We start from the raw sequence: 25109 nt of genomic DNA on the forward strand, positions 1-25109 counted from the left end.
GCTTCAATTGCATTCCTATTTCCCTAAGAAGGTTCTTTAAAAAATAAAATCTGTGCATAGTGTATCTGAAGCTTGGGTTGCATGAATGATGTCGTTATTTATTTATTAGTTTTTTAGAGAGAAATTGTTCGTGTGCAGCTTAAAGACACATATTTATACATATATGTGTGTATTTGTTGTATGTATTGAGATTTGACCCAGATTTGTACACTTTTGTTTTAGGGGTTTAAGATAAAATGTTTCGGAATGGCAGTTCAAACATCATCACTGATCACCTGCTGTGCTAATCCCTTGATTTTGCCACGCATTCTCCTCCTGTGTCTGTGCCCTTTTCTCTCTTTCTCTGTCGGTCGTTCTCTCCATCCATCTGGGTATCACTGATCCATCCAACAGAGTGAAGAAGAGCTGTGGAAATCCCACCTCACCCATCATAGCCCCTTGACTTTCTTTATTTGCATACAAACATATTTCAGCTTGTAGTTAGATGTCAGGGGTTTATAGAAGAATACAGAGTATAATCACGTCTTATATCCTACAGTGATTCAAGATTTATGCTTGGCAAATAGGAGAATGAGATGCATAGATTCTGGAGTCCTGTGGGAGATTTGGTGACAATCTATTGCAAATGATACAGCATTAAAAAAAAATCATTGTTCTGCTGGTGTATTTGATAGATTATAGTGCTCTATTGTAAAAATGAGATATTCCTGAGCCAGAACTATCTGCCTTGTTGTGCAGGATATAAGGCTCATGACTATGATTACTAATAAGTCACTGTGTAATTTTTCTAAGCTAAAATAAAGTTGAAATTAATAACTGTTTAAAGATTTTGTAACGTGTGGCTAAATCACAGGCTGCAAGACTAAAAAGGTCGATTGAATCGCGGCAACATTTGGGGTTTGTTGAGGCACGCTTGGCTTCATGACTTCTTGGGTTTATCTGTGAAGAGAAGACATAAAAAAAACCCGACACACAGTTGTTACTAGACTGCAACAGCTTCACAATCACCCCATGAAGGGATTTGTGCAATTTTTTCCGTGTTGCTACCTTAAAGCTGTAAAGCTTGATGTGCTTTATGGCTGCGACTCCCACTGATTGTGCTGAGATCTCATTTCACACATGAACGTCTCTCTCTGCTGTGTGTGTGTCCATACACTCCGTAGTTAGTGCCTTAACATTACACTTCTGCTCGCCCTGGGCTACATCACACAGTGAAGGAAGGGAATGGGATAGACAGATAAATGAAAATGTAGGGGAGAAAGTGGTGCAGGAAACCACTGAAAATGAAAAAGAAGAGAGAGGCCTTTTTCCCCACACTTTTTTCATGCTTAATTCTATTTTAAATCATAATTAAATGCACTTCTGTATGTAGAATATGTTGCACAAGCATGAACTACTTGTGGACAGAAATCTTTAGACTTTTTTTGTTAATTTAGTGTGATTTTAAATTATTAGTACTGAAAATCTTTGCTTTGCAGCTATATTAAGCCATATTTCTATGCAATCCAGTCTTATCACAATAAGCTTGATTTCACGTTTATTGTAACTAATTACAGTGATGGTAATTAGTTACAATTAACTTGAAATGAATTGCCAAAACAGCAACATCAGAAGTAGAAAAAAATTGCAAATTTGATCCCTAAATATTGAGTTATGGTGCATTCAACTCGTTTGTACCTACAAAGCTGGAGACAGTAAAAGTCGGCCCTCTGGGTGCTTGGAGCTAGATTTATCACCACTGGGGCCCTCTGATGATGAGGCCGTTTAGTGGGGTCCCTGTAGTCCTCTGCTGATTAGCGCCAAACATCTTCCCTAATAACCTAACAAGAACAACGCCTCAGGACCACATGCCGATGCACACAGGCAACTGTGCACATGCACAGATACACATCCACACCTCCGCTGAGATAAAAAAAAAAAAAAGAGCTAAGGGTTACCCATCCTCCTCTTCTTTTCCTCAAAGTCACCGGTCTCTCCTCTGCTCCAGCCATCATTTGGCATCCCTTGCTATTTCTGGGATGAGACCCCCTCCCACCTTATGTCTTCTCCTCCACTCCGTATCGCTTCCCTCCTATGTACTGACACTATGAACAAAATTGAGTTGGTTATGGTTCAAGAGTCCCGCCACCCTACATAAAGTTGGTCTCAACATTAATATGATATAAGACAATATGAATATATGAATACAAACAGGAGAGTATGCGATACCAGTCTTCTGGGGATAAAGAGGAGAGGAATGAAATTGAGAACAGAATTTATGACGCAGTGTTTTAAGCAGTGGGGTTGATGTTATAGACAGAAATCAACTCTGAGGATTGTTTCCCTGTAGTAGTTTACACATTTGTATGTTTTGGTTTTTTGAGTAGTTTATATTTTGTTTATATGTATAACTGAAAAGCATGAAAGGAAGTGCAAAAAATAAAATCAGATAAAAAGTAAAACCCCTGCATTCGAGGATGCAGTCCCCTGATTTGCTAGCTTAGGCTTATCATTGCACAAAAATAAATGTCATTTTATTTAAACTTTACTCACCATTTTTTAGTTTTAATAGGACAGATTGAAGGCTAGGATAAAACACAGCATTCACTGTGTTTAAAATCCTACAACTAGAGACGTTTATGCAACAAAAACAGTGTGGAATTTTTTAAAGCTGACAGTGCAGAGGCAGTGAGAGTCCGACAGTAATGGACCTGCTGTGCACATCCGCGATACTATTCCTACTACACCGAAGCGCCCATATTTCTAATATTTGAGTTCCAGACTCAATTTTAATTTACTAGTTTTTATTCAAGTTTACGAAAGGCTATTTTACGGAGCACAAGTGAATGCAACGCGAGAGTCCCGCCGTGACGTCACGTGGAGCCTTTGAGTCATGTCAGCTGAGGGAGGAACTTCGACAACAGAAAATCAACCAGGAAACAGAGGCTGCCAAACATCCACCGTCTCGGTCTGACGGATAAACGGCGGTGTTAACGACAGGCATCACACAACACATTAGTACAGGATTTATATTTTGTAATTAGGTTTGATACACAGCAGCAACATGGCTTCCCTGTTCAAGAAGAAGACTGTCGACGGTAAGTTTGCTCAGGGTGAAAAGCTAGCTAACTTGTTTTTAGCCCGGTTGGTCGTACAGCTTGTTCTGTTGTTCCCGTGTTAGATGAGACGTCCCAATTTAACTTGTTTTACCTGTTCTGAGTCGAGCTGAGTCACACTGCTGCCCTCGACGCGCTGCTGAACTTAATGTATATATGTAGCTGTTTTAAAGAAAAAAATGCGGTGTTAATTGTTACAAGTATCCTCTTGGTTTCTTTCCTTTGAACTTCACCTGTAATCGTTAGAGTTACAGGCTGTGTAAAGGTCTGTGTATACACTCCGTTACACCATGGTTTCCAATGACTTAGAAACGGCAAACATAAGCCTTAGTTGTCATTAAGTGTACATGATATTTTTCCCTGTATGATTACTTTGCGTGTGTCGTAAATACGCCTATAAACTTTAATTTGGTTAACTTACTGTCAGTTTGTATCCTACACACAGACTGAAACTAATGCCTCATTGTGCTGTGACTAAAATGACGTCAGTTTTGTGACAAAGAGTGCAATAAAATTGTGCAATGGAAAGTGAAGCTGTTATCATATGAAGTTAAGTCATTTAAAGTGGGCTATATTCAGTTACAAAAAATGTCAAAATTCTGAATAGCCTTTCAGTCTAAAAAAGTGAGTATTTCCCCCCCAGGCTAGGTAACCACCTCAGAAGGTCAGAATGGAAAATCAGTCAAACTTACATCAAAATTAATGAATCAATTATTCACTCTCGGATACTAATTATATTAACTCCTAGGGCTGGATTTCAAGAGAAAAGGCGGACCGTGCCTCAGCTCTTTGGACCTGAAACTTATTCTTGTGGAGAATTACAAAGAAAAAATTATCAACTTTGTATTTTTGGGTTTAAAAATAGACTCTACTGGTTAAGGCAAATCTTTTCAGAGCACTCCCTGTTTACTCCTCCCATTGTTGTCATTCTAGTTTCACCCATACCGATCATCTGCATACTGTACTCACAGTGCTCTCCTGCCTCCACTCCATTTCAAGGCGCTGTCAGGTCTTCTCAGCCGTCCCCCATCCAGTACATTTCTTTCTTTTCTTTTTGTTTGACATCTTTTGCGCTCTGGACACAGGTTTCTCGTTGATGCCCTGGGTTTGGATGTGGGTCGTAGTTTCTGGTTATTTGGCAAATTTAGTAAAGGGGGGGTGGGTTGATCACCCATATTTGTAGGACGATATCCCTCCCTCTTTGAGACGTTGGCGGCACGTCACCTTATACGTATACAAGCATCGTTCTCTTAAGTGGTCCAGCATATTGACGTATCTCGATCAAGTTTGTGGGTGTTGAACTTTTCAGCAAGAATAAGGTTTTTGGGTTTTTTTGGTTTTTTTTCTCAAAGTGGTCAATGTTTTTTTTTTTCTTCCCAAAGTAGGACATTTCCTATTATATAGTAGCTCATGAATATAGACCGGAGTTAGCTATTTAGAAGTTTTCTTCTTTTTTGTTGTTGAGTTTTTTTTTATAATTCTTTCATTCATTCATTTATTTAATGAATAAATGAATCCAGTGCACATCTGTCTTTCCTGGATGAGGGATCCACCCTTTTCTGTTTTTTCAGAGTTTTTCTTTTTTTGTTTTTCTTTTAGTTTTTCCTCATTGAAGCCTCATTGAGGCTTGAACTCTAAAAATAGAAACCAGTTCAAAGCCCTTTGAGGCAAGTTTGTAATTTTGAGCTATATGAATAAGACTGAATGAGAATTCTTTGATTCATTTATTCATTACTCTATTTATTCTTGATTCTCACCTTTTCTGTTCTTAAGGATTTATTTAGTTTTAGAATTACTAAAAGCTTCCTGCGTTTTAATAACAGAAAAATGGAATGGATAAATCTCAAAACTATATTTAAGTCTTGAAGTAAGGTTATTGTTACACTGATTAACTAGGTCATCCCTCAGTCACACAGATTACTGCCTGACTTCATAGTCATAAATTATGTCACATGATGCCACTTTGTGTTTGTGTGGGTGGTATAGAGCTGACACTGTATTGGCATGAGCTGTCCAAGCATTTCCACAGTTGGCAGTGTCAGCATGCTCTCAGTGTGTTACTGCTCTGAGATATTTCACGTGCATCTGGGCGCAGGGTCAAACATGATTACTATTGAGGCAGTGGCTGGATGTTTGAGATTTCTTCCAATATTTGGCAGCTGCTCGCGAACCATCCTTTCTAATGTTCCAACAGCGTTGATGTTGAACAGAAAGACAAAAAAGATACCACACATGACACATACTGAGGGCATAGGTGAATATAAATAGATTTTCTTTTAGAAAGAAAATATGTTTGTCTTAAATTTTTTTTGTTGAACAAAGATCGTTGTAAAATCACACATATTGATAGTCAGTCAGAGAGGGTACGTTTACATTGGAAGTTCAGTGGTTTGAGCCACAGCTGCTCTAGTTTGCATATCTTGCATCCTTAGGGCAAGATACTAAACCCCGAATTGCTACAAGTGCATCAAAAGTGTGTAGGTTATGAGTAAAATGCACCTAATTGCATAGAAAAGGCATAAAATGAGTGCTTAATAAGAGTAGAAAAACACTATATGCTGTATATGTTTCATCCAACTTATCAGACATTTTTTTTTCTTTTCATTTTGTAAGTCAAAGGATTGTGGGGTGTTGTACCATCACCAAAATTCTCGCTCTCTTAAACCTTTCTAATTCTTTTCTGAAGATATAATCAAGGAGCAGAATAAGGAGCTGCGCGGCACACAGAGGCAGATCACCAGAGACAGAACAGCGCTGGAGAAACAAGAAAAACAACTGGTAGGAAGCATGCAGACAATTAAATATAAAAGCTATGAGGAACAAAACTATGTGCATTCATAGCATTTCTTTTTTTTTGTAGATTTCTACATATTGCATCAAAGCCCTTTTAGGACCCTCTGATTCCCCAACCGACACAATCCCAGCCCCAGATGCATATTAGATTGTCTTTCTACAATCTATGATTGTGCCTGATTGGCTAATGGGGTTAAATGAATAGACAAGCGATTTGGTGAGGTGGCTCTGCCTCAGGCAAGTGAGCCTATCTCTCATACACTCTCACAGAGTTAAACAATTAGGCTACATTCATCGTCGCACATAATCTAGAAGATGAAAGAAGCTGACTGTGTCCTCTCCTCAGTTGTGTTAAGTAAATATCATACAGGACATAATTACCTCCCTGGGGAACGAACATTCTTATTCTACATTAATGTCTTCCGTTAATTAGTCTCATTTTAAAAGCTTTGTTGCAGATTCTGAATAAAAGATTAAGACAAAAAAATGGAAATGACCTATATCTGCATTTTTTAGCACGATAGAATCTTTTTTTATTTTTAAAATATTTGTGCTGCACAGCATTTGGCCGCCTGAAATGTTACTAACAGCTGGATTGAGGCTCCTTTAGCAGCACACTGTGCATCTGTTGTTCAGAAAAATCTTCAGCACTGGGCCTTGTTAATGCATTAAGGTTCCCATTTGCTAGCATGCAAAGCCCAACAGCCTCACAGTTGTTCCTGCACTATCTATCCATCACAGCCCCACCTCCTCCACCCTACCCTGACAGGCCAGTAAATAAGACATTATAAGCTTCCCGTCAGCATCAGTTCGTCGTACTCGTCTCTCTTTCCCCTGTTAATGCATTCTTAGTCTTTCTTTTTTCTTTCAGATAACACTGCAGCTGACAATATTATTGCCTTTTTTTTTGAACTAGGTCTGCTCTTTTCCCCCATGGCATTATTTGAATTGTTTACAAGCAGGGAGATACAGGTTGAACTCAAATGACCTGCTGAAGGTGTGTCTGCATTAGAGAAAGGCACAGATGCATACAGCTGAGCGAGGAAAGCCTTTAGCTTTATCAAACATTAATAATTGATTGTAATTTCCTGAAGAGAATGCTTTCAGCACATGTACGATAACTAAAAGACGTATTGGCTGGCTCATCGTAACCTGGAGCTTCTCCGTTGTCTCTCGGGAATCGTGCCCACACACAGGATCCCTGTGGGGCTCGGAGTATTTTTGGCTGTGTACTGAAGCTAAAAGTGTATATGAGTAACAACTGATCTGGATGATTGTGTTTACAAATTTGTGTTTACAAACACAATGGTTTCTCTGGGACTCGGTGGATGTATTTGTTTTATGCATAAATATATATTTTTAATATGAAGAGTATCCCTAAAGTCCAATAAAATGTTTTATTTAGTGTATTATCAATGTGTTCTATATTAAAAATAAAAGCTTCTGAGAGAAATTGCAGGTGCCTAAAAGCTCCGTCTTCCCCGTATTTTCATTTTCCTGAACCTCGGGCTGGCTGTGGTGTTGAAGGTGTCGGGAAATCAGTGGCATTAATTGACATTTCTCAAAACAAAGTAGTTTCCTGGCTTCAGCTAATCTGCAGCATGTTGTTTTAGAAAGGCCATCCCTGAACACTCAATTTTACTCAATTTATATGGGCAAACACAAGCACATCAGCTCTAAATATAATGCTTATTTACAATATTAGGCAGATAACCAGGAGACAATGGTGCATTTCAGCAGCCTCAATCAATTAGTTCCAGATGTGGACAGTATATCTTAATGAGAATTTTTGATTCCCTGTTTTCTGCCAGTTCTTAGAATTTTCTTTTATGTTATGTCTATACTCACGCTTGGTAAATTTGCACATTGACCATGCATACACACACTCATAATGCCAAAAAAAAAAAAGACAGAGGTGAGGAGTCATATCGTATTCTTCTTTCCTTCTCCAGGAAGCAGAGATCAAGAAAATGGCAAAGAGCGGTAACAGGGAGGCTTGTAAGATTCTCGCCAAGCAATTAGTTCAGCTGAGGAAGCAGAAGACCCGGACGTACGCTGTCAGCTCCAAGGTCACCTCCATGTCTACGCAGACAAAGCTCATGAACTCCCAAATGAAGATGGCCGGTGCCATGTCTACCTCAGCCAAGGTAAAATGCTAAACCCTGTCAATCAGTACAGCTCATTTTGAATTAGAAATATGGATACAGTGCAGCATATACAAAGTGAACAAGTCCCTACTTCAACATACTTTGTGCCATTGCCGTTAGACAGTCTGTATGAACAAGGTGTTGCTATCTAATGGAAAAGTTAAATTTGTTTTCCACACAAGCTAAGTTCAGTGTGTACACACATTAATATTCTAGTGTGGCAATTAAAGTATTAATGTGGGGTCTGTTCATGTTTAAAACCCGAGCCTTGTAGCACTGTTGTTAATGAAGTATGAGAGGTACTAATTGGCCAGGAGCGATGTACTGTACAGAGTCACACTGAGCAAACATAGACAGGTCAAATATAATTAGGCTTTAAATTAATGGCGTGTGTTCAAGTTTACGCGAGGCTGTGGCTATGTCACAAAGAATGTGTTAATTATATTCTGTCAGATACACATTTTGTTTAGACACAGACGCACACAGGAAAGTTGCAGCTTTGATGTGTCTTCAGTAGAAAGTGATGCATTCTCCATCACCTTTCTCCTGAGCTTTAGATTTGCATGATTTTGAGAAGCTTGTCAGTTGAGACGTTGATGTATCAGGTATTGTGTCAGACTCAGGTCTGAAAGTAGGCCATGTTTGTGCTGATCTTTCACAGGAAGTTGGTCTGTCTTTAGGACTCGCATAATTCTGTGATGATAAATGATATCAAAGCAAATTTACTTGAGGTTGAGGATCGAATATTTTGTGAAATGTCTAAAGTTTAAAAGGTAAATTACCTCGAATAGTTTGTGCAACTAAAGTTCATGCTATCATGTTGAGCATAATTAGAGGTTTCTACATCGTGAAGAGTGTTATTTCTTGGCAGTAGCACCTAAAAAGATAGATTCTCATACGTTCCTTAAATGTTTGCAGACAATGCAAGCAGTGAATAAAAAGATGGATCCACAGAAGACACTGAAAACCATGCAGGACTTCCAGAAGGAGAACATGAAGATGGGCATGACAGAGGATATGAGTAAGAACACAATGCACTTGGCAAAACAAGTTTGGGAAGATATATGGGAATAGTGTGAGAAGTGATGTGTGCTGCAAAATATGCAGCAAAGGCAAAATATGTTTGTGGGATGTTTTTCAGAAGAAACACTGACGCTTGTTTTTGTTTTTTTTGTATGCAGCAGCCGTCTTGCTCTAAAGTCCAAACTTGTGACTGGAAATCAATTTGACTGACTTTTCTGTCCTTATCTTCTTCCTTCCTGTCTCACTATCTGTTCAGTCAATGACACTTTGGATGAGATCTTTGAAGAATCTGGAGATGAAGAGGAATCTCAGGACATTGTCAACCAGGTTCTGGATGAGATTGGCATTGAGATCTCAGGGAAGGTAAGAAATTCAAAAACCACATCTCTCCTACATCCATCAACTTTATAGACATCACAATAGCGCATAATGCCCAAGTAGAAAAACAATCTTAACATTTTACCATTTAGTCTCAGATTTAACTGCACATTTTCAGATGTAGATGCACTTAATGGAGCACACAGCCCCTAGCAAGATGAACAATAAATGGTCCACATGGCTTTTACTCTGCTTTTAAAATGTATTCCAGCTGCCACATGGTGGGGCTAGCCCTCAGCTCTTCTAGCTCTGTTCCTTGTTTTTTTCCCTCTTTGTAACTGCCAGGCTGTCCGTCTGCCGTGTGTCTGGCTCCCCCTGGGGTGCTGCATGAGTTATTACCTCACACAAAACAATGCACAAACCGACAAATCTCCCAAAAAAGCCCCCAGCAGGAGTGGCAGTTTTTTTAAAAAAAAAAGCTCATCAGACTGTCTCAGGGTTTTTTGGGTGGGGTTTTTGTTTTGTTTTGTTTTTGTGGGTTTTTTTGGGAGGGATAGAGACACACAGGATGCTCTTTAAAAAGTAAAAGTAATCCAACGGCTTCATAAAATAACAAGATTCACAAACTACGGTAGTTTGGAAAATCTACCATAATAAAATAATCATCCATATGTTACTTCTATTGTTACTGGGATAATTATGTGTCTACTGATAGTAAGTAGTCAGCTGGGAAGCTAACAAAGGCTGTGAATAGTTTCAGTTTTTTTCTGCAAATAAAAAGTAACCGGCATAAAATTAATCATGCCTTTTGGTGTCGAGTACCAGATTGTTTCAGCATCTTTTATAGGATGCAGTAATTGATCTTTAACAAACCCAAACAACTGCACTTTTTATGTAAAGTAAACTTTACAGTTAATTGACAAAATTGTGACTCAGTTTGAACAGTTTTTTTTTTTCTTTGTTTTTGAGTGTCAGCAAGCAGCTGTACATCGTAGACGGTCTCGAAACAAGTAGCAGCTCTGCGATTGAACGTGTGTATTTTGAAGTTGATGTGGCTGCTAATGGGGTTTTCTACCCATGTGTGATTCCAGATGGTGAAAGCTCCAGCTGCAGGAAAAAGTGTCCCCGGTGCTGCTGCCTCCTCCAAAGCCACCATCTCTGACGACGAGATTGAAAGACAGCTCCGAGCTCTGGGAGTCGACTAGGTTTCGTCTTCGTATTAATGTTCAAATTGTTAGAAACACTGGTTTTGTCATGGTTCGAGCGTACACACTCACACACTTACACACACGCACACACATACACATACGTTTATTAACACATACATATTGTCACATTCGCCTTAGAGATCATTATGGCAGAACATGTGATCTATTTATGTGAAAATAATATTTATTACAACATCGAAGAGGCCACATCTCAAAGGTGGACCAGCAGTTGATGTTTCACCTGAAAAACTGATTACGCTGTTGTTTACCACCCATCTGTCTTTATAAGGGCTACAAGTGTATGAGATCTTGGAATTGGCTTTTCCCTTCTGGTTTTTTGGTCAATCTTGAATTAGTCCTATAATCTCGGTCTGCTTTTATACGATTGAAGAAGGATGGTCTTTCTTCAGGAAGTTTTAATGAATAAAACATGGTAATTAAAAAGCAGCTTTGGGGATGTCAATAAGCAGATGGAACTTGTATTTTTTTCCAACTCAGACTATTTATGTGCTATCTTTGTTGCCATTGGTAAAATTAAAACCAATTGAATCCACTTTCTCTGAGGCAAACTTTCCATTTTAAGGCATTCTTTTGTCAAATTTGCAATGTTTTATGGATAAAATGCCTCTGTTTGATTTCTTTCTCATCCTGAGATATTCGAGATAAGACAGACACTTAATCATGCTAACTAGCTAAATCATTACCAAGATTTTTTAGGTTTGCCACCATAGGTACTGCAGACAGACATATGCATGTGAAACATGTAACTAATATCTTCGGGCTGGGGTCAGGCTTTCAATTTACGTGCATGAAATGAAAAGACAAATTGATCCGAGAGCAAACTGGCTAGCATTTTTGTGATATTGTACAGATTATAAAATTAAATAAAGTTGAGATTAAAAACACAATTTAGGGCTAATGAAAGACTGGCATGTCAAAGAGATTTCAATCCATAATTAAAGCCAGAGGCTTCTGGGTTGACGTTTGATTTACACAGAGATCGTAAGGTGGTACTGATCCTGCAGTCCCTCTACTCTTTCAGCTGCTGTGCAGTTGCTGTCATTTGTTTTTTTTGTTTTTAAGCTGCCTCACTCACAGAAACACAGACACTAAAGGAACGAAATGATGGAAACGTTTGCTAATATAACACTGTGATTGAGGAGATTTCTTCTCTTCTCCAGCTGAAGCAGGTTTTTCCTTTACAGTAATTTGTCAGCGTCAGCCGTTCCAGGCTTCGTGACAGTGACAGCCATATCTGCTCAACGTTTTATCTGTTTGTGCCCCCTCGTTTAGACTCCCTTTGCCAAAATAAACCGAATAAGATTCATTCTTGCGTATGTCTGAAATCTACAAGTCATAATTCTTTGAATTTTTGTCAAAAAAATTTGTTCCTTAACCTTACACCAATCTGTTGTGATTGAGAACAGAATCAGTTAACAGACATTTTTTGAGTGCAGTTCTACAATAGGATATTACCATGCATTTTGTGTATGTATACTCATTTTGTTTCCTTCTTATTGTAAAGTGTAAAGGGTGTATGGCTTTTATAAGGAATAAAGTTTCCTCAGGTATGATCGGATCTTTTTTCATTTTCAGTCTCCACTTTATCCCCCCCCCCCTTCTTTTTCATTAAAGTTGTATTCAAGGTTTTTTAAGGCTTCGCTTCAAACCGAGCAACACAAAGAGGTATATATCTTTTTTGCTGTCTTTAAAGACAGACATCAGTTTCCATTCATTTCCATATAAATGACAGACTCAGACAATAGTTTGCTGAAAAATTTTTTTGCAGAACAGTTTAAAAAAAAAAAAGTGCATGGTAATGCAATATAAGTGCATTATCAGGCAATGAAAAGTAACTTATTATTTTGGAGCCAAATAAATTTTGACTGTTAAATGATGCATGATGATCCATCTGATGAAGAGTTGAATAGAGTATCAAACAGAAGCGCAAACACACCGACACATAACACATGCATATATTTTAGCCACGTTTATGGATTTACTTATATAAAAATTACATGGTACCCATTCAGCTCTCTGAATACATGAACTGTGGGGGGAAAAGGAGTAGATATGAGAAAAACTTTAAGGCTAAATGCATCTGGACGACTGCCTTCAGAAGCTTCTTAGTAGTTTTATAGTAAGCATGCTGTGCCTGTAACTTTGCTGTGTAGACACTCAGAGGAGTGACAGCAGTCGGTGTGACCCTGCAGCATTTATTTCCCCTGGCAGCGCTCCCGTTATACAGCCTTACATTAGTCACAGTGAAAACCACTCATTTCTGAATTTAAGTGTCTTGTATGTTTATTTATGAATCTCCAGTGAGACATTCACAACATAATATTATGTAGTACTACAGTAAAAATGAGAGACGGCACTCGTACTGTAGTTATGAATTGTGGGTTACTGCTTGCTACATATGCAGTGAATTGACTGAGCTTTGAGTGCCTGGGAACTGAAAGGAGCAATTTGATAAAGAAAAGGGCAGATATTTGCCATATTTTTATATTTTCAGTATAATAAACACCCTTTAAATCAGTCTGTTGCCAGTCCTATATCACATTTTCTAGTTTTTTTTTACAATAATTATTGGCTTCTGATGCAAATTTAAAAGAATAAAAACATCCTTATACTTTTAGGTGCTTTCTTCTTCTTACGAAAGGCGTGGCGTTTCCGTTTCTTTCCCATCAGTCACCTCAACCAGGTCAGAGTTGTGACTGGCTGGTGTTCTTCTTTGTATGACACTTTATCAAGGCAGCAACGACAAAAGCAAAAACATCAACATCTATCTTACATCAGGGAAACAGAAGACTGCATATCCATTTGCTGTCAAAAAGTTTCCTATGTCCCTGGCTTCATCCCATAAATCACAGAGCTTGTGCACAGTAAAGTAGCCTGACATAATAAATTAGCTCTCAAATAAATAGGTTGTTGTAAAGTTTTTAAATATATTACTGTTTTGACTGCAACTACATTCATTTGGCTAAAGCATTTTTCTTAAGACTGACAGCTAATAAAAAAAAAGGGACATAAAGGCACCAAAAAATACACAAACACAACTACAACAGGGAGTTCTGTGGTTAAATATAGATGTAAATGTAGAACACTTCATTTCATCAACAATAAAACTTCTTTTTGTAGGAAAAAAAGGACAAAATCAATAATGGTATTGCTTTCTTTCAGAAAGGTACAGAGCTGATCTTTATGAGCACTTGTCTGTACTCTGATGCTGATGTATTAAATGAGATTTGGTTTGTGTGGTTAATATACTTTCAGCAGTTGTATAGCAAACAAGGCACAGCCAATATTCAGTACATTTAAATGTCAAGACTGGCAGGTGCAGCATCAAGACAGCAGTTCATATGCAGTTATTGAAAACCTTTTATCTTCACAGTTTCAACTTCAAACAACAAGGAAATAATGGCCGGGCTGCTCTTTGACATTTATGTCTCCTGTTTAAAATTGCAATTTTAAATAAAAACAGACATTTATATATTACATTCAGAAAATCTAACAGAGAGACATATCTGTGCAAAGACAACAGACAAAGATAAACTTTTTATGGCAAACTTGGTCTTATATAAATTCTCTTGTCAGTATTAAGTCAGTGAAGCAGCCGCTTAACGCTGGGCAAAAGAAGCTTTATCTGTTTTCAGCAGGGTAAAATTCTCCTGTGGCATTTGGAATAATTGCTATTGGACATGTCAGATTTGAAAAGAGCACATTTTTAACCACGGTCACAAACGAGCCTCTCTCACATCGAACCTCGAATTATGTCATTGCTCTTTGCGTTTTACTCATCTGTGCTATGCAGTTCGGACTGATTTTGGTCAAACACGAGCTGAGGTTAAGGCTGGTTTTAACACGTTTTTCCCTTTGGCGTCGGTTGCAGAACCAAACTCTGACCACTTCCTTCTCCAGATGGAGGCTTTTGGCTATCCGGGCTATTTCCTGAGAGGATGGCTTACTTTTCTCCACAAAGCTGTGCTCAAGGGCCTCCTTAGCTCCAAGGCTACAGAGTGAAACAAGGGAGAGGGGGAATAAAAAAAAAGATTATGAGTTCACTTGGTAAATGGCATATTTTGTACGTTTGATCTTTACAGTACACACCTGATAGTTGTTCTCCTTTTTCTCTTCCGTTCATTCATTCCTATTTTGTCATTGTACAAAGCTGCAAGAAACAACAGTAGGTTCTGTAAGGACATAAGGATACATCTTTCTGGCTGATTGCTAGTGTAACCCATAACTTCCCCTAGACTGATTTAGCGTGTCACCACATCAAATATCATTATATGACCTTGGTCATAAAATAAATCTGGTGTTGAGGAGGCCACTAATATGACAGAAAAACACTTCTTTGACACACACGGTGCATCTGTTTATTTGAAATTCTTTTTCTTTGTTGTAATCTGGAAAGTTGTAGCTCTTTACACCTAAGTAATCAGATAAAATGTGAGACTAAAAAATCAATCTGATGTATGCATCATGTGATGAGCATTACGAGCGATTCGTTTGAAAAGGATGTAAGACTAAAAGTGTTGGCAAACACTGTCCAAGATGAGGCACAACTAATTAGATCTTAGTAATCACCCAAGAAAGCATTACTTTCAAATATTTTTTTTAAGAGACATTAAAAGAGACTGAATCCGAAGGATACATTTTACCTTGCTGAATAGATAAACGCTACCCTCAAATAAATACTCTCAAAGGGTTGTGAGTTGAGTGGATACGTGTGACTCACCACCCGCCAGCTCAGCTTCATCAAGCCATTTAGCCAGAATGGCCTTGAGTTTGCAGGCGTTCTTAAAGCTCAGCTGCAAATTTTCAAAACGGCAGATCGTGGTCTGGCTGAACTCTGAACCATGCACGGCAGCGAGCGCCTCCCCTACATTAGTCTGAGTGTACCCTGCGGGTCAAAATGAAACAGAAATACTTTATAAAATACACGCAGCACAGAGGAGTAGAGGAGTGGGAAAAAAAGATAAAACCATCTGTAGTGAAGCGTCTCATTGCTGCAGCTGAACAGTGAGATAAATTTGTATTAATCATACCGAGTTTGATCCTCCGTATTTTGAAGTCATTTGCAAACATCTCCAACTCTCGTATCTGCGGTGAATCCATGGCAGGCGTGTCCTCTGGGTCCCGCATACTCTTCCTTTGGCCGTCACTTTTTATCTCTCCGCTTGGGCCCCCTGGGGCCTCATCAGTTGAAAGAAGGGCCGAGGGCAGTGAAGAGAAACCATGGCTTAATGCACAAGAGCCGCTGCTTAGGCCATGATCCGGAAACTTGTACAAGCAAGAAGTAAGAGATCCTAGCAAAACAGAGAGTGGCAGAGAGCAGAAAGAGAGGGGAAATTTGTTGGTAGGGAACAACGGAACAGCTGGGATGTGGAAATTAATATTTTAATGTGAGTTTTTTTCAATCTTTTTGCTACGATAGACAATATTGGATAACAGTAACTCTTTGAAAAAATGAAGGTTTAAATGTAATCAGAACATTTTCCTTCTATAAATAAAAAGTCTTCATAGTGTGAAGCACCGTGTAGATCATGTATAACTTTACCTCTCCAGTGAAACATCATTGAAGTTGCCCTTATTAGTACATCTGCAGACTGGCAGGCGCAAACAGTTTTATGTCAGTGCATATTTGTGGTGTATGGAATAAAAGTAAAGGTTTCTTTTTGAAGTCCCACACTTGGTTGGTATGATGACACCTGAGCCAGTTCCATTTACTGATAAAAGCTGTAAGATTTAAAAAAAAGAAGGAAAAAAACCCTCCTATGTGACATGAGTGCTTAAATAAGCGAATGTGTTTTCAGGGGCTTGGTGAATAGATATTCTTTTAACTGTCACTTAAAACAATAAATTGCAGTGTAGCCATAATTCAATGAACTCGTCTTTCCGCAGTCCCCTCGTCCTTGGCTTTGGTGTTGCGGCACGAAGCCGGCTTTCCTTCATATACCTTTTTTAAAGGCTCGCTGCTCAGCTGTGAGCAAACATCTCACAACCATCTGACAAGAGGTTTGTATTTACTTGTGTTACAATTTTCAAGATGATTCATTATTGCTACAGGTGGCTGTTAGTGTTAAGTGGTAAGCTGGAGTGGAGCTCTTGCTGCTAATCACTAATGACAGATTAATGACAGATGACTGCCACGGTACCTCATGGGTGGATGACTAATTGTAATTTCTAATGTGATTCTGTCCTTTGCGTCACAAATCTGCACAGCTGCAGAGAAAAGAAAACAACCACTAATTAACAGCACTAAAAATATGTCAGTCTGCGTGTCGCATTTAGCATACAAGAGGAGACGTTAAGCGAGTTAGGCATGTGCAAAACAGGACTGTCTTCGCTCATGAGGGACACCGTTTTCCTTAACTGCTATCCATATTGCTGGTAATGTAAGTGAGTAATGCAACACTCCCCTCTTGTGTTACTGCAGTTGTAGTGCAAACTATATATAACTATTTTTAGACAATAATAGGATCTAATATAATAAAGGTCAGTTGGTAAGTCTCAGTTAGTTAGTTTATAATATCTGTACCCTTAGTATCCTTTTTCTTTTCACATAAACTAAATGGTAAAATATTTCTTGACAGTGAACATTCACTCGGCTGACGATTTATTGGGTACACTTAAGTGTCTAATACATCCTTGCAACAAACCCTCGGCTTTGTGAAGAGTACCGTTTCGCTTTGGTTTAAACTGTTTCAGAGGTGCTGATTTAAATTTTTGGTCTTTTTGGTGTTATTGCATGCCAAATATGTTTTGTTGCGGAAGCTAGGTAAGCATGGTATTTTCAGTATTTTTACCTACTCCATTAATATTACCCAAGGTAGGCTAAAATGATTTATTAATGTGAAATTGAATCTCAGTCAATAAACATATTTGTGATCCTTTGGCTAAACTTTTCGTCAACTTTGAGCAACACTTCTTCTCTTTTTCTGCTCATCCAGTAAGGATGAGCTGCCGCTACTTTCCAAAGCAGCACATAGCAACATCTTTTCTTTTTAAACCTGACGTGACACACTGAAACAAAAGCTTCTACAGAAACTCGGATTTTAGCTCAGCTAAAATGTTGCCTGACAACAGCAGTGGTTTGAGCCATTTTGGACTAGATAGAATTCACTAACCGAAATACTGACAACAGTTACAGCTGTCACGAGCCCTGTGCATGAAGTGGTGGCGAAAATAACAGCACCATCGACCCATTGCATTGTTCAGCTGGATCTATAAATCAGCTGGAGAGCAGTATGGCAGATTCTTCTCCAAAACTGTATGCATCAGTGATCTTCTCTTGTACCGAAGGTGTCAGGCAGAGGTTGGAGTTCCTCTCTCTGTTGAAATTGCTTCTTTAGGCTGCATGTACAGTATGTGTCTGCATTTGTAGCTGTAGCCTTTAGATTTCAGAGCTTTTTCCACCTAACTGCAGACGCCTCTTAAAATCAACATCCCAAAAGTGAGTGCTCCGTGTGCAGTATGCACCTTGCAGTTGTTTAGCATAGGTAAGAGGGCGTTTGGGGCTAATACTATATCCCTGAGAACAACAACAGTTTTTGGATTATTCAGCTGGAGGCATCCTGTTTTTCCCACTGAGCTGGCAAAAGGGAGAGGAATCTTCGTTGTCTCGCCCTGATGTATGCACTGATGTTCTCTGGGGAGCTTACATGCAGCTATGCTGCAGTGAACACAGCCGTTGTTTGTGTGGCAGGGAGGCAGACTGGGCAGCAAGCCCTGGTCCTTGCACATGTGGGCTTACTGACTTTGTGAAAGCACCTCACAAGCCTTTGTGTACATGGCCTTGGACCTCCCAGCAGCTATACATGTGCACCATCCAAAAAGCTTCAACAGATTTAAGCTAAATGTGGACAGAAAGCAAACAAACACTGATTTGATGCTGTATTAAAAGCTGCTTCAACAATGTTTTGTAGTCTGAACAAGCTGGAATCCCAGAGTTGCCTTTTAGTCAAACGCAATATAATAAAGTTATGTCTTGGAAAACAGTTAACCGTTTACACATCTAGCGTATAGTGACCAACCTTACCTTCTGAAGCTCTATTTTAGTGCTCTATTCGCTTTTATTTCATGTCTCTTTTGATTTAAAACCAGCCGCAGTGAGGGAATTCTGGGACTTTAGTTTTTAAATGTGCTATTTGCTGCTGGGCAGGGGGTGTACTGTGGGTGTACCAGAGTGCTGTTGCTGAAAAATGTCACCATTTGCAGCTGAACACGAGGTTGATGAGACGAAAGAGACCAACTGAGGGGAACTGCAGAGTTGATAAATCACCGTGGGTTTGTAGGGCAGCACCTTTCACATCACACTTATTTGATCCACTGTTAATATAAAAATGGATTAATGCAGCTTTAAAAAATGAAAGAGGCTTTTTTCCTTTCCTCTGACCTCAGCTATCATAATTCAGGACCCCGTTTAATGACATTAACTTTTATCTCTCTCTTCTTAACTTAAACGTGTCCTTCTGCTGTCGAATGCTTTCAGCTAGTCTCATTTTATGATTCAGACGGATTTTTTACCATCAGTTTCACCGCACACATGAGATTTTTTTTTTCCTGTCTCTGCCTGGCATTGCATTGCTCTTTTCAAGCGATACAGCCTCCCTTTTTTATCATCCCACATAATTTATGTCACCTCATGTCAGTCTTGTCAAACATTGCTGTCAGAAGCTTGACACCAGTCTCAGGCAAGTTTACAGCTGTACTTTTTAAGCTGTCAGTCAGACATTTGATCATTCAGCAGTTGAGGAACAGACATCATTAAGGTGACAAATTACCTCCTGGTGGTAATAAGTGTGGGCACTTGCTGTTTAATTAATCCTAATGTACATCAGTGCAGTCTTTGACACCATAGTTCATATAATTTTTGTCAGGCCGTTTGCAGAAGTGGGCCGATGTCACCGGGTCTCTGCCCAGGTGATTAAAATCCAAACAGAGAAGTCTGTAAAAAGAAACTTCTTTATTTCTTCAGCAAAACTCTTGGGTTCATTTAGGGTCGAGTTCTTTTTTTTGTACTCTCACATGGTTATATGATATAGAATAATTCAGTTATACTTTGTCTAACTAAAAAAAATGGATCAAATCTGATATGCTTCTCTCTTTTTATCGGCTTAAGACTTTGAAGGGTTGTTTATGTTCTTTTTGTTTCTGTGTCCTTTTTCATTATTTCATATTATTCAAAAGAATCAGCATGCAGGACCTAAAGTCTGAAAGAGTGAAACTTTGATAAGGTGTCATGTTTCTTGAGGTCTGTGCTCATGTCTGGAATACAGAAACGGCAGAACTCTTTAAAATCTGGTTGGTTTACAATATCAGTTTGGCATGTTTTATATGATAAAATGATACAAACTAATAAAGGCTATAAGAACAGTATGCATTAAGGGAAATAGTGTTTTTTTTTGTTAAAGATAACTGCTATTAACTACAGTTATTAATTACATTCATGAAAAATGGCAGTTTTTCTGAAGTTTAATCACGACTAATTCGATTCCCATCCACCACAATTGTAGCAACAATCGTGACAGTGTGCAACTCCCACTCCTGACAGCAGGACAGGGAATTGGGGAGTAATCTTTGACAGTTACACTTAACAAGTGCTCTAAAAAGCTCAAGTAAGTGCGCTAAAGAGTCCACGCGAGATAATCAAGGTTGAAATTGATTTTAACTGGCAGCAGATTTAAAATTAAATGGAACATAAACACATTTTCTGCTCAATTTACTGTGTTTAACTACAGGCAAGTAGAGGGAAGGAGCAAGCGAGCGTGTGTGTGTGTGTCTGATCTTTACCTTGCAATGCATTTGCACCGCTCACCATGTTAGGGTGAGGGACACCACAGGTCTGCAAGATACGAGTCTGAGAAATACTGGCAGAGAGCATCTCCTGTGCTGCAGAGAGAGAGAGAGAGACAGAGGCCTTTATTATCGACACCACCATCGCAATTACTGTATAGTGTAATTGTCACTGCCTGCACTATACTCATCATCATCTAAACCTCTATGATAGCCATCGCTGTTAGTGTGACATTGTAATTTCAGCCTTGCTATAATCAGCATGAGTCCTGCTTTTCAGTGTCACCCTTCAATACGACAGCTGACTTTTTCCTTCAGAAACTTGCCTAAAAGTCTTGACTCTGCCGATTTATCCGCACCTGACACTTTGTGAACTTGTCTTCAGTTAGCCACACCTGTCGTTTCTAAATGCATGGCAGCACTTTCAGTTTGCAGATCGTGACTACATAATGCCCACACATGACTGAAACAGAATAATTTTGCAAATTTGAGGCTCGATTTCAGTGCTTCCAAAACCTGGCATAGTTAGAATCGATTGTCCTTGTCCTCATCATCATAACCAACAGCACAGATCAATACTGCTCCCTCCCCCATGAGTCTTCATCAGCTTCAGTTTTTTTGTTTTTAATGTTGGCTTTGGAAATGCTGCAAAATAACATTTCCACCAGAAACAAATGTGAATCTAGTGCTGTAAAAATGATGAGATATCATTAAAGAGAATGCTACAATTTATCTTCAACCCCAAACCCACACAGTATAAAACGGAGAGATGAAGAGTAAAAGTCAAGGTTATATTAAATATCATATATTAAACACAGGCCATCCACTATTTGATAAAGCTGGTGCTTAAGACATACAAAACACACTGATAGATTTTATTGACCAACTCAACTCGTGGTTTGCCTTTTTAGTTTTCACAAATTTTTCTTCCCTAGCATCATCTCTGCTTACCTGCCATCATGCCATAGGTGGCCTGCTGGTTTGTGTAGTGACAGGGGGTGACTGGATAATGTAAGCTTGCGGGGGTGTTGCTGAGAGCATTGCCCAGGGAGGAAGTCGGGAGGTGCATGTGGGAACGCTTGGAGGGCTGACCCAGGGACAGCCCAGATGACACTGACAGAGACAAACAAAGACATTTTTTAAGTCAGGATCTGATCCGTGTGCAGTTCAATTTTAAAGCATTCCCAGACAAGTAAAGCATCTTTCTTTAACATCTTTAAGTTTGATTTCATATCAAGTGGAAGCATTTTAATGACTTGCCTACTGCAGGATGTGCACTGACTAGATGTGCACTGACAACCCTCATCACATCACATATGGAGTCAGTAGCTTTGGTTAGTTTTCAGTGAGTTCTTTTCTTTCCTTTCTTTCCTTTAATTAGACACTAAAAGGAAATCACTTACTATTAGATGCTGATAAAATAACCTTGCATAACTTTCTAAAGCACAAACTTAAATGAGTCTGTTAGGAAGAGTGGCAGAACAAAGAACACACATCAGTGCTAACTTTTCTTTAAAACTACTGCTTTACGTGCTGCTGTGATTCTAAGTGTGAGGGGGCTTGTTGTTTGTCTTCTCTAGCTGCTTTTCTTGTCTGTCCTTGCCACTTGTTGTAGCAGATGGCTCCCCTCCTCGAGTCTGGTGCTGCCCGGGGGTTCTTGTTGTTCCTGTTGGGGACTTTTTCCTTTTCTTTTTCCTTCCCACTGTAGCCAAGTACTCACTCAAAGGGATTTGTTGGGTTTCTCTCTGTATTGTTGTGAAGTGATTATTTTACAATACGGAGCACCCTGAAATGACTTTTATTGTGAACCTGCACTCCATAAATAAAACCGAATTAAATGAAGTGTATTTAAAAAAATCAAAAATAGTATTGCCTTCTAATTAAATAATTATTCATGTGTTCTGCTTCTTATGCAGTTTGGAGTTCACTCCAAGCTTTAATGAATGCTTAGTGGTATTATTAGGATGCGCTCTTGAAGTCGGTCTCGCACATAAACAATAACACTGTACAACTGAGAAGAATCAAAGCCTTGTTTATGAGTCTTCCTCCTCCTGTTATGACTGGGTTTTATTAGCATTCTGTGACCATATTTCAAGTCATTCATAGACACACTAGAAGACAAGGCAGGTCAATGTGTTTTGGAGCAACGGCCTCAAAATCTCACAAGTACTTGGCAGAAAAATAAATAAATATTTTTTCAAAATATGTTTACTCTGCTGTTATCTAAATGGTTGAATCGTGTCTTGCATGATCTAATCTTGTCTATTCTTAGCTATAACCGTCAGGAGGTTTTAAGACCCCTGGAAGTTTTCTCCACAACACTTCATCGTGGAAAAAAAAAGAATACCTTGGGGAGTTTATCATACTGATAACATATCCTCAAAGCAATTATCCACTGAGTAGAGACAGCTGGGCCAAACTATGTAGCTGATTAGATACATTTACATAATTTGGATTAGATTTGAATAAATGTATTTTTTAATTCAATCCGTTTTGCCTGTCGCCTAGACGCAGCCTTATCGGGGCACAGTTGTGTTCTGCGCCTTGATAAGGGTGATCTATGCTACGACTGCACACAGTTAGGTCATCTCTACATTTCTATGCATACATAATCTGTCACAAATGAACCCTTCCAGGATTTGTTCATGTACAGTTTCATCGCAGTGGAGAATGCCACAATACTGAATCTTCCCTTAAAAGACTCTAACAGGCCTCTCTGGTGGCCCATCTTCCTAAAGCACAGATTAAGTTTTATGACATGATGATGATAGTTTAAATCAATGAGACACACACACAAAAAAAACAATTTTCCACTTTGCAAAACAAACAACGAAAACAATTATAACAAGTTTTACAAGATAACTGAATACGTTTGCTTTACCTGCAGCGACCATGCTTTGAGCATGGGACGTGGTTGGCAGGCAGTCGGTGGTAGAGCCATGGTGCATAATGATAGGCAGGGGTGAATCTCCCGTCAGTGAGGCGAAGGAGTCACTACCAAATGCCTGACAGGCCATTTTTTCCTGCCCTCTCTTTAATGGCGATCGGCTGAAGTTCAACACAGCTCATCGATTGGTTTCTTGTCTTCGCTTCTCTGTCTCTTGCCTATTTTGCCCTATTTCCCATGTTGCTTTGCTTGCCCTTTGCCTTCTCTATTTGTTTCCTTACCTTCCTCTCGTGTGACTTGTTATGGATACCTTGTCTTGCCTTCTGCCTTTCGTCTTGTCTTCTTTGGCCTTCTGTAGTTCTGCTTTGTCTTTTTCTAGCTGCGTTCTAGTCTTCTTTCACTTCATGTATCGCCTCCTTGTTTTTTCCTCTTTCTCTCGGGCTCATTCAAGCATACTTCTTCCCTGAGTCCCTTGGGAATATTCAGGTAGAAAACTGTGATAGGTTTCCTTTTTTTTCTTAGAGAAGTGGATGTCAGCACTTCATCCAGAACACTTCACAGTTTTAGTCACAACTCTACCCTCAGCCAAGACTCTTGAAGATGAATATTCAGGAGCTTCAAGCTCAAGATAAATTACTGGTACATTTTCTGAAATGTGTTTCTCAGCTACACAGATTTCCCTCATTAAGGCTTCTCGTCTTTTCTCGCTGTTATAGTTGCAGGTAAGCCGGCGTCTGTCATACCCTCGGCATTTTTCTGTCCTTGTCTACTGCAGGTATTTATATCCAACCTACAACTAACCGCCCACTCTCAACCTATGAGATTCCCTATTTCCCATCGAGCTCCTCACCCCCACCTTCCAATTCCATGTCAGTGCTGTAATTGCTTGTGTTTGTACTTACCTGTGTTCTTCTCATCCTGTTTTCAAATCCAGGATTAGGGTACAGAGCGGCTGAGAAACCTGATCCTCTCCTCTCCTCTTCCTCGCTTGCTCTCTCCCTGTGTCTCTTCCTGATTACGGGATTGTGAGGAAGCAATGAGAAAATAAAGTGAAAACATAAAATGCTCATTAAAATAAAAAAGAGAAAAAAAATAATAGATACAAAAGATTCACATGGAGCACCAAGAAATACAGCCTAGAACGTTGAACTGTGCTGCAGCATCTTTCAGCTGTAAATTGATTTGTTTTTTTTAAGGTTCAACCAGGTTATCACGGAGGTCAGCAATGCTGCTTCCACCCTATTTACTGCTGATCTCTCAGAAACAAAAACTCTCATGTACCATCATCTCAGCATTAGTGAAAGAAAGGGCTGCTGTTGTGTCAGGATGGTGTCTATATTGTGTTGGATGCAGAGTGCTCCAGGTAAAGACAATAGGACTCAACGGGATGGACAGAAGTTAATCTGAAGAGTGTGGCCACCATGTGCACTTTGTTGTGTCTGTACTTGTGTTTATCCTCAGCTCTGCTTCACTATTGTTGATATAGGTGGGCAGCAGGTGGAAAATAGCTTGTGGGTGGCAGGCAGGATTCAACTTGCCTAAGCACAGTGTAAATTTGGACTGGATGCACTGAGCACATCGGACAATGTCTTAGCTTGACGTGGATTTTAAACCTAAGTTTGTGAGCTTGTTTATTCACAGTGTCATTACAATAGAGAAAAAAGGAATGAAAATTGTTTCTGCCTTCTGATGGTTTGGTGACTTCGCTTTGCTCCATTTTCTTGTAAGAGTACTAAATAGGCCTTAAAAGTAATTATCTCAAAGGCAATATAATCATAGTCTAAGCCCAAACTCTGATAGCATGAAGTTACTTTAGCCATCCTCCCTTCAATATGCA

General features: G+C 39.2%; 2 protein-coding genes and 1 long non-coding RNA gene across 4 annotated transcripts; 1 reads left to right on the top strand and 2 right to left on the bottom strand.

Moving 5' to 3' along the window:
• Positions 1-18: 18 nt before the first annotated feature.
• LOC146556977 (uncharacterized) lies at positions 19-2865 on the bottom strand. The gene is made up of 2 exons (XR_014888932.1): positions 1048-2865; positions 19-939 (listed from the first exon to the last, which is right to left on the bottom strand). It is a non-coding gene; the product is annotated as an uncharacterized LOC146556977 (long non-coding RNA).
• A 72-nt stretch (positions 2866-2937) lies between these two features.
• chmp2ba (charged multivesicular body protein 2Ba) lies at positions 2938-12158 on the top strand. Its single transcript, XM_085249290.1, has 6 exons — positions 2938-3077; positions 5782-5873; positions 7841-8035; positions 8954-9056; positions 9315-9421; positions 10468-12158. The coding sequence occupies exons 1-6, from the start codon at positions 3044-3046 to the stop codon at positions 10579-10581; spliced, it is 645 nt and encodes a 214-aa protein (XP_085105416.1). The 5' UTR covers positions 2938-3043; the 3' UTR covers positions 10582-12158.
• A 1794-nt stretch (positions 12159-13952) lies between these two features.
• pou1f1 (POU class 1 homeobox 1) lies at positions 13953-24509 on the bottom strand. 2 transcript variants are annotated; one of them, XM_085249623.1, is made up of 7 exons: positions 24175-24509; positions 21337-21498; positions 20383-20481; positions 15636-15896; positions 15326-15490; positions 14695-14755; positions 13953-14596 (listed from the first exon to the last, which is right to left on the bottom strand). In XM_085249623.1, the coding sequence occupies exons 2-7, from the start codon at positions 21452-21454 to the stop codon at positions 14356-14358; spliced, it is 945 nt and encodes a 314-aa protein (XP_085105749.1). In that variant the 5' UTR covers positions 21455-21498; positions 24175-24509; the 3' UTR covers positions 13953-14355. The 2 variants fall into 2 exon arrangements, with proteins under 2 accessions (XP_085105749.1, XP_085105748.1); XM_085249622.1 differs by lacking the exon at positions 24175-24509 and adding an exon at positions 23267-24021.
• Between the last annotated feature and the right edge of the window lie 600 nt (positions 24510-25109).

Source organism: Mchenga conophoros, linkage group LG16, assembly GCF_057382185.1.
Source record: "Mchenga conophoros isolate Kocher_MC1m ecotype Shallow Benthic linkage group LG16, M_conophoros_male_GT1.1, whole genome shotgun sequence".
In the NCBI taxonomy this organism is placed as follows: domain Eukaryota; kingdom Metazoa; phylum Chordata; class Actinopteri; order Cichliformes; family Cichlidae; genus Mchenga; species Mchenga conophoros.

Excerpts from the sequence above, each read along its gene's own strand:
- chmp2ba (XM_085249290.1), top strand. The coding sequence starts at position 3,044 with ATGGCTTCCCTGTTCAAGAAGAAGACTGTCGACG. Across the intron at positions 3,078-5,781 it reads CAAGAAGAAGACTGTCGACG|ATATAATCAAGGAGCAGAAT; the intron begins GTAAGTTTGCTC and ends TCTTTTCTGAAG. Across the intron at positions 9,057-9,314 it reads GGGCATGACAGAGGATATGA|TCAATGACACTTTGGATGAG; the intron begins GTAAGAACACAA and ends CTATCTGTTCAG.
- pou1f1 (XM_085249622.1), bottom strand. The coding sequence starts at position 23,402 with ATGGCCTGTCAGGCATTTGGTAGTGACTCCTTCGCCTCACTGACGGGA. Across the intron at positions 15,897-20,382 it reads CGGTGCAAATGCATTGCAAG|GATCTCTTACTTCTTGCTTG; the intron begins GTAAAGATCAGA and ends CTGTTTTGCTAG. Across the intron at positions 15,491-15,635 it reads AATACGGAGGATCAAACTCG|GGTACACTCAGACTAATGTA; the intron begins GTATGATTAATA and ends TTTGACCCGCAG.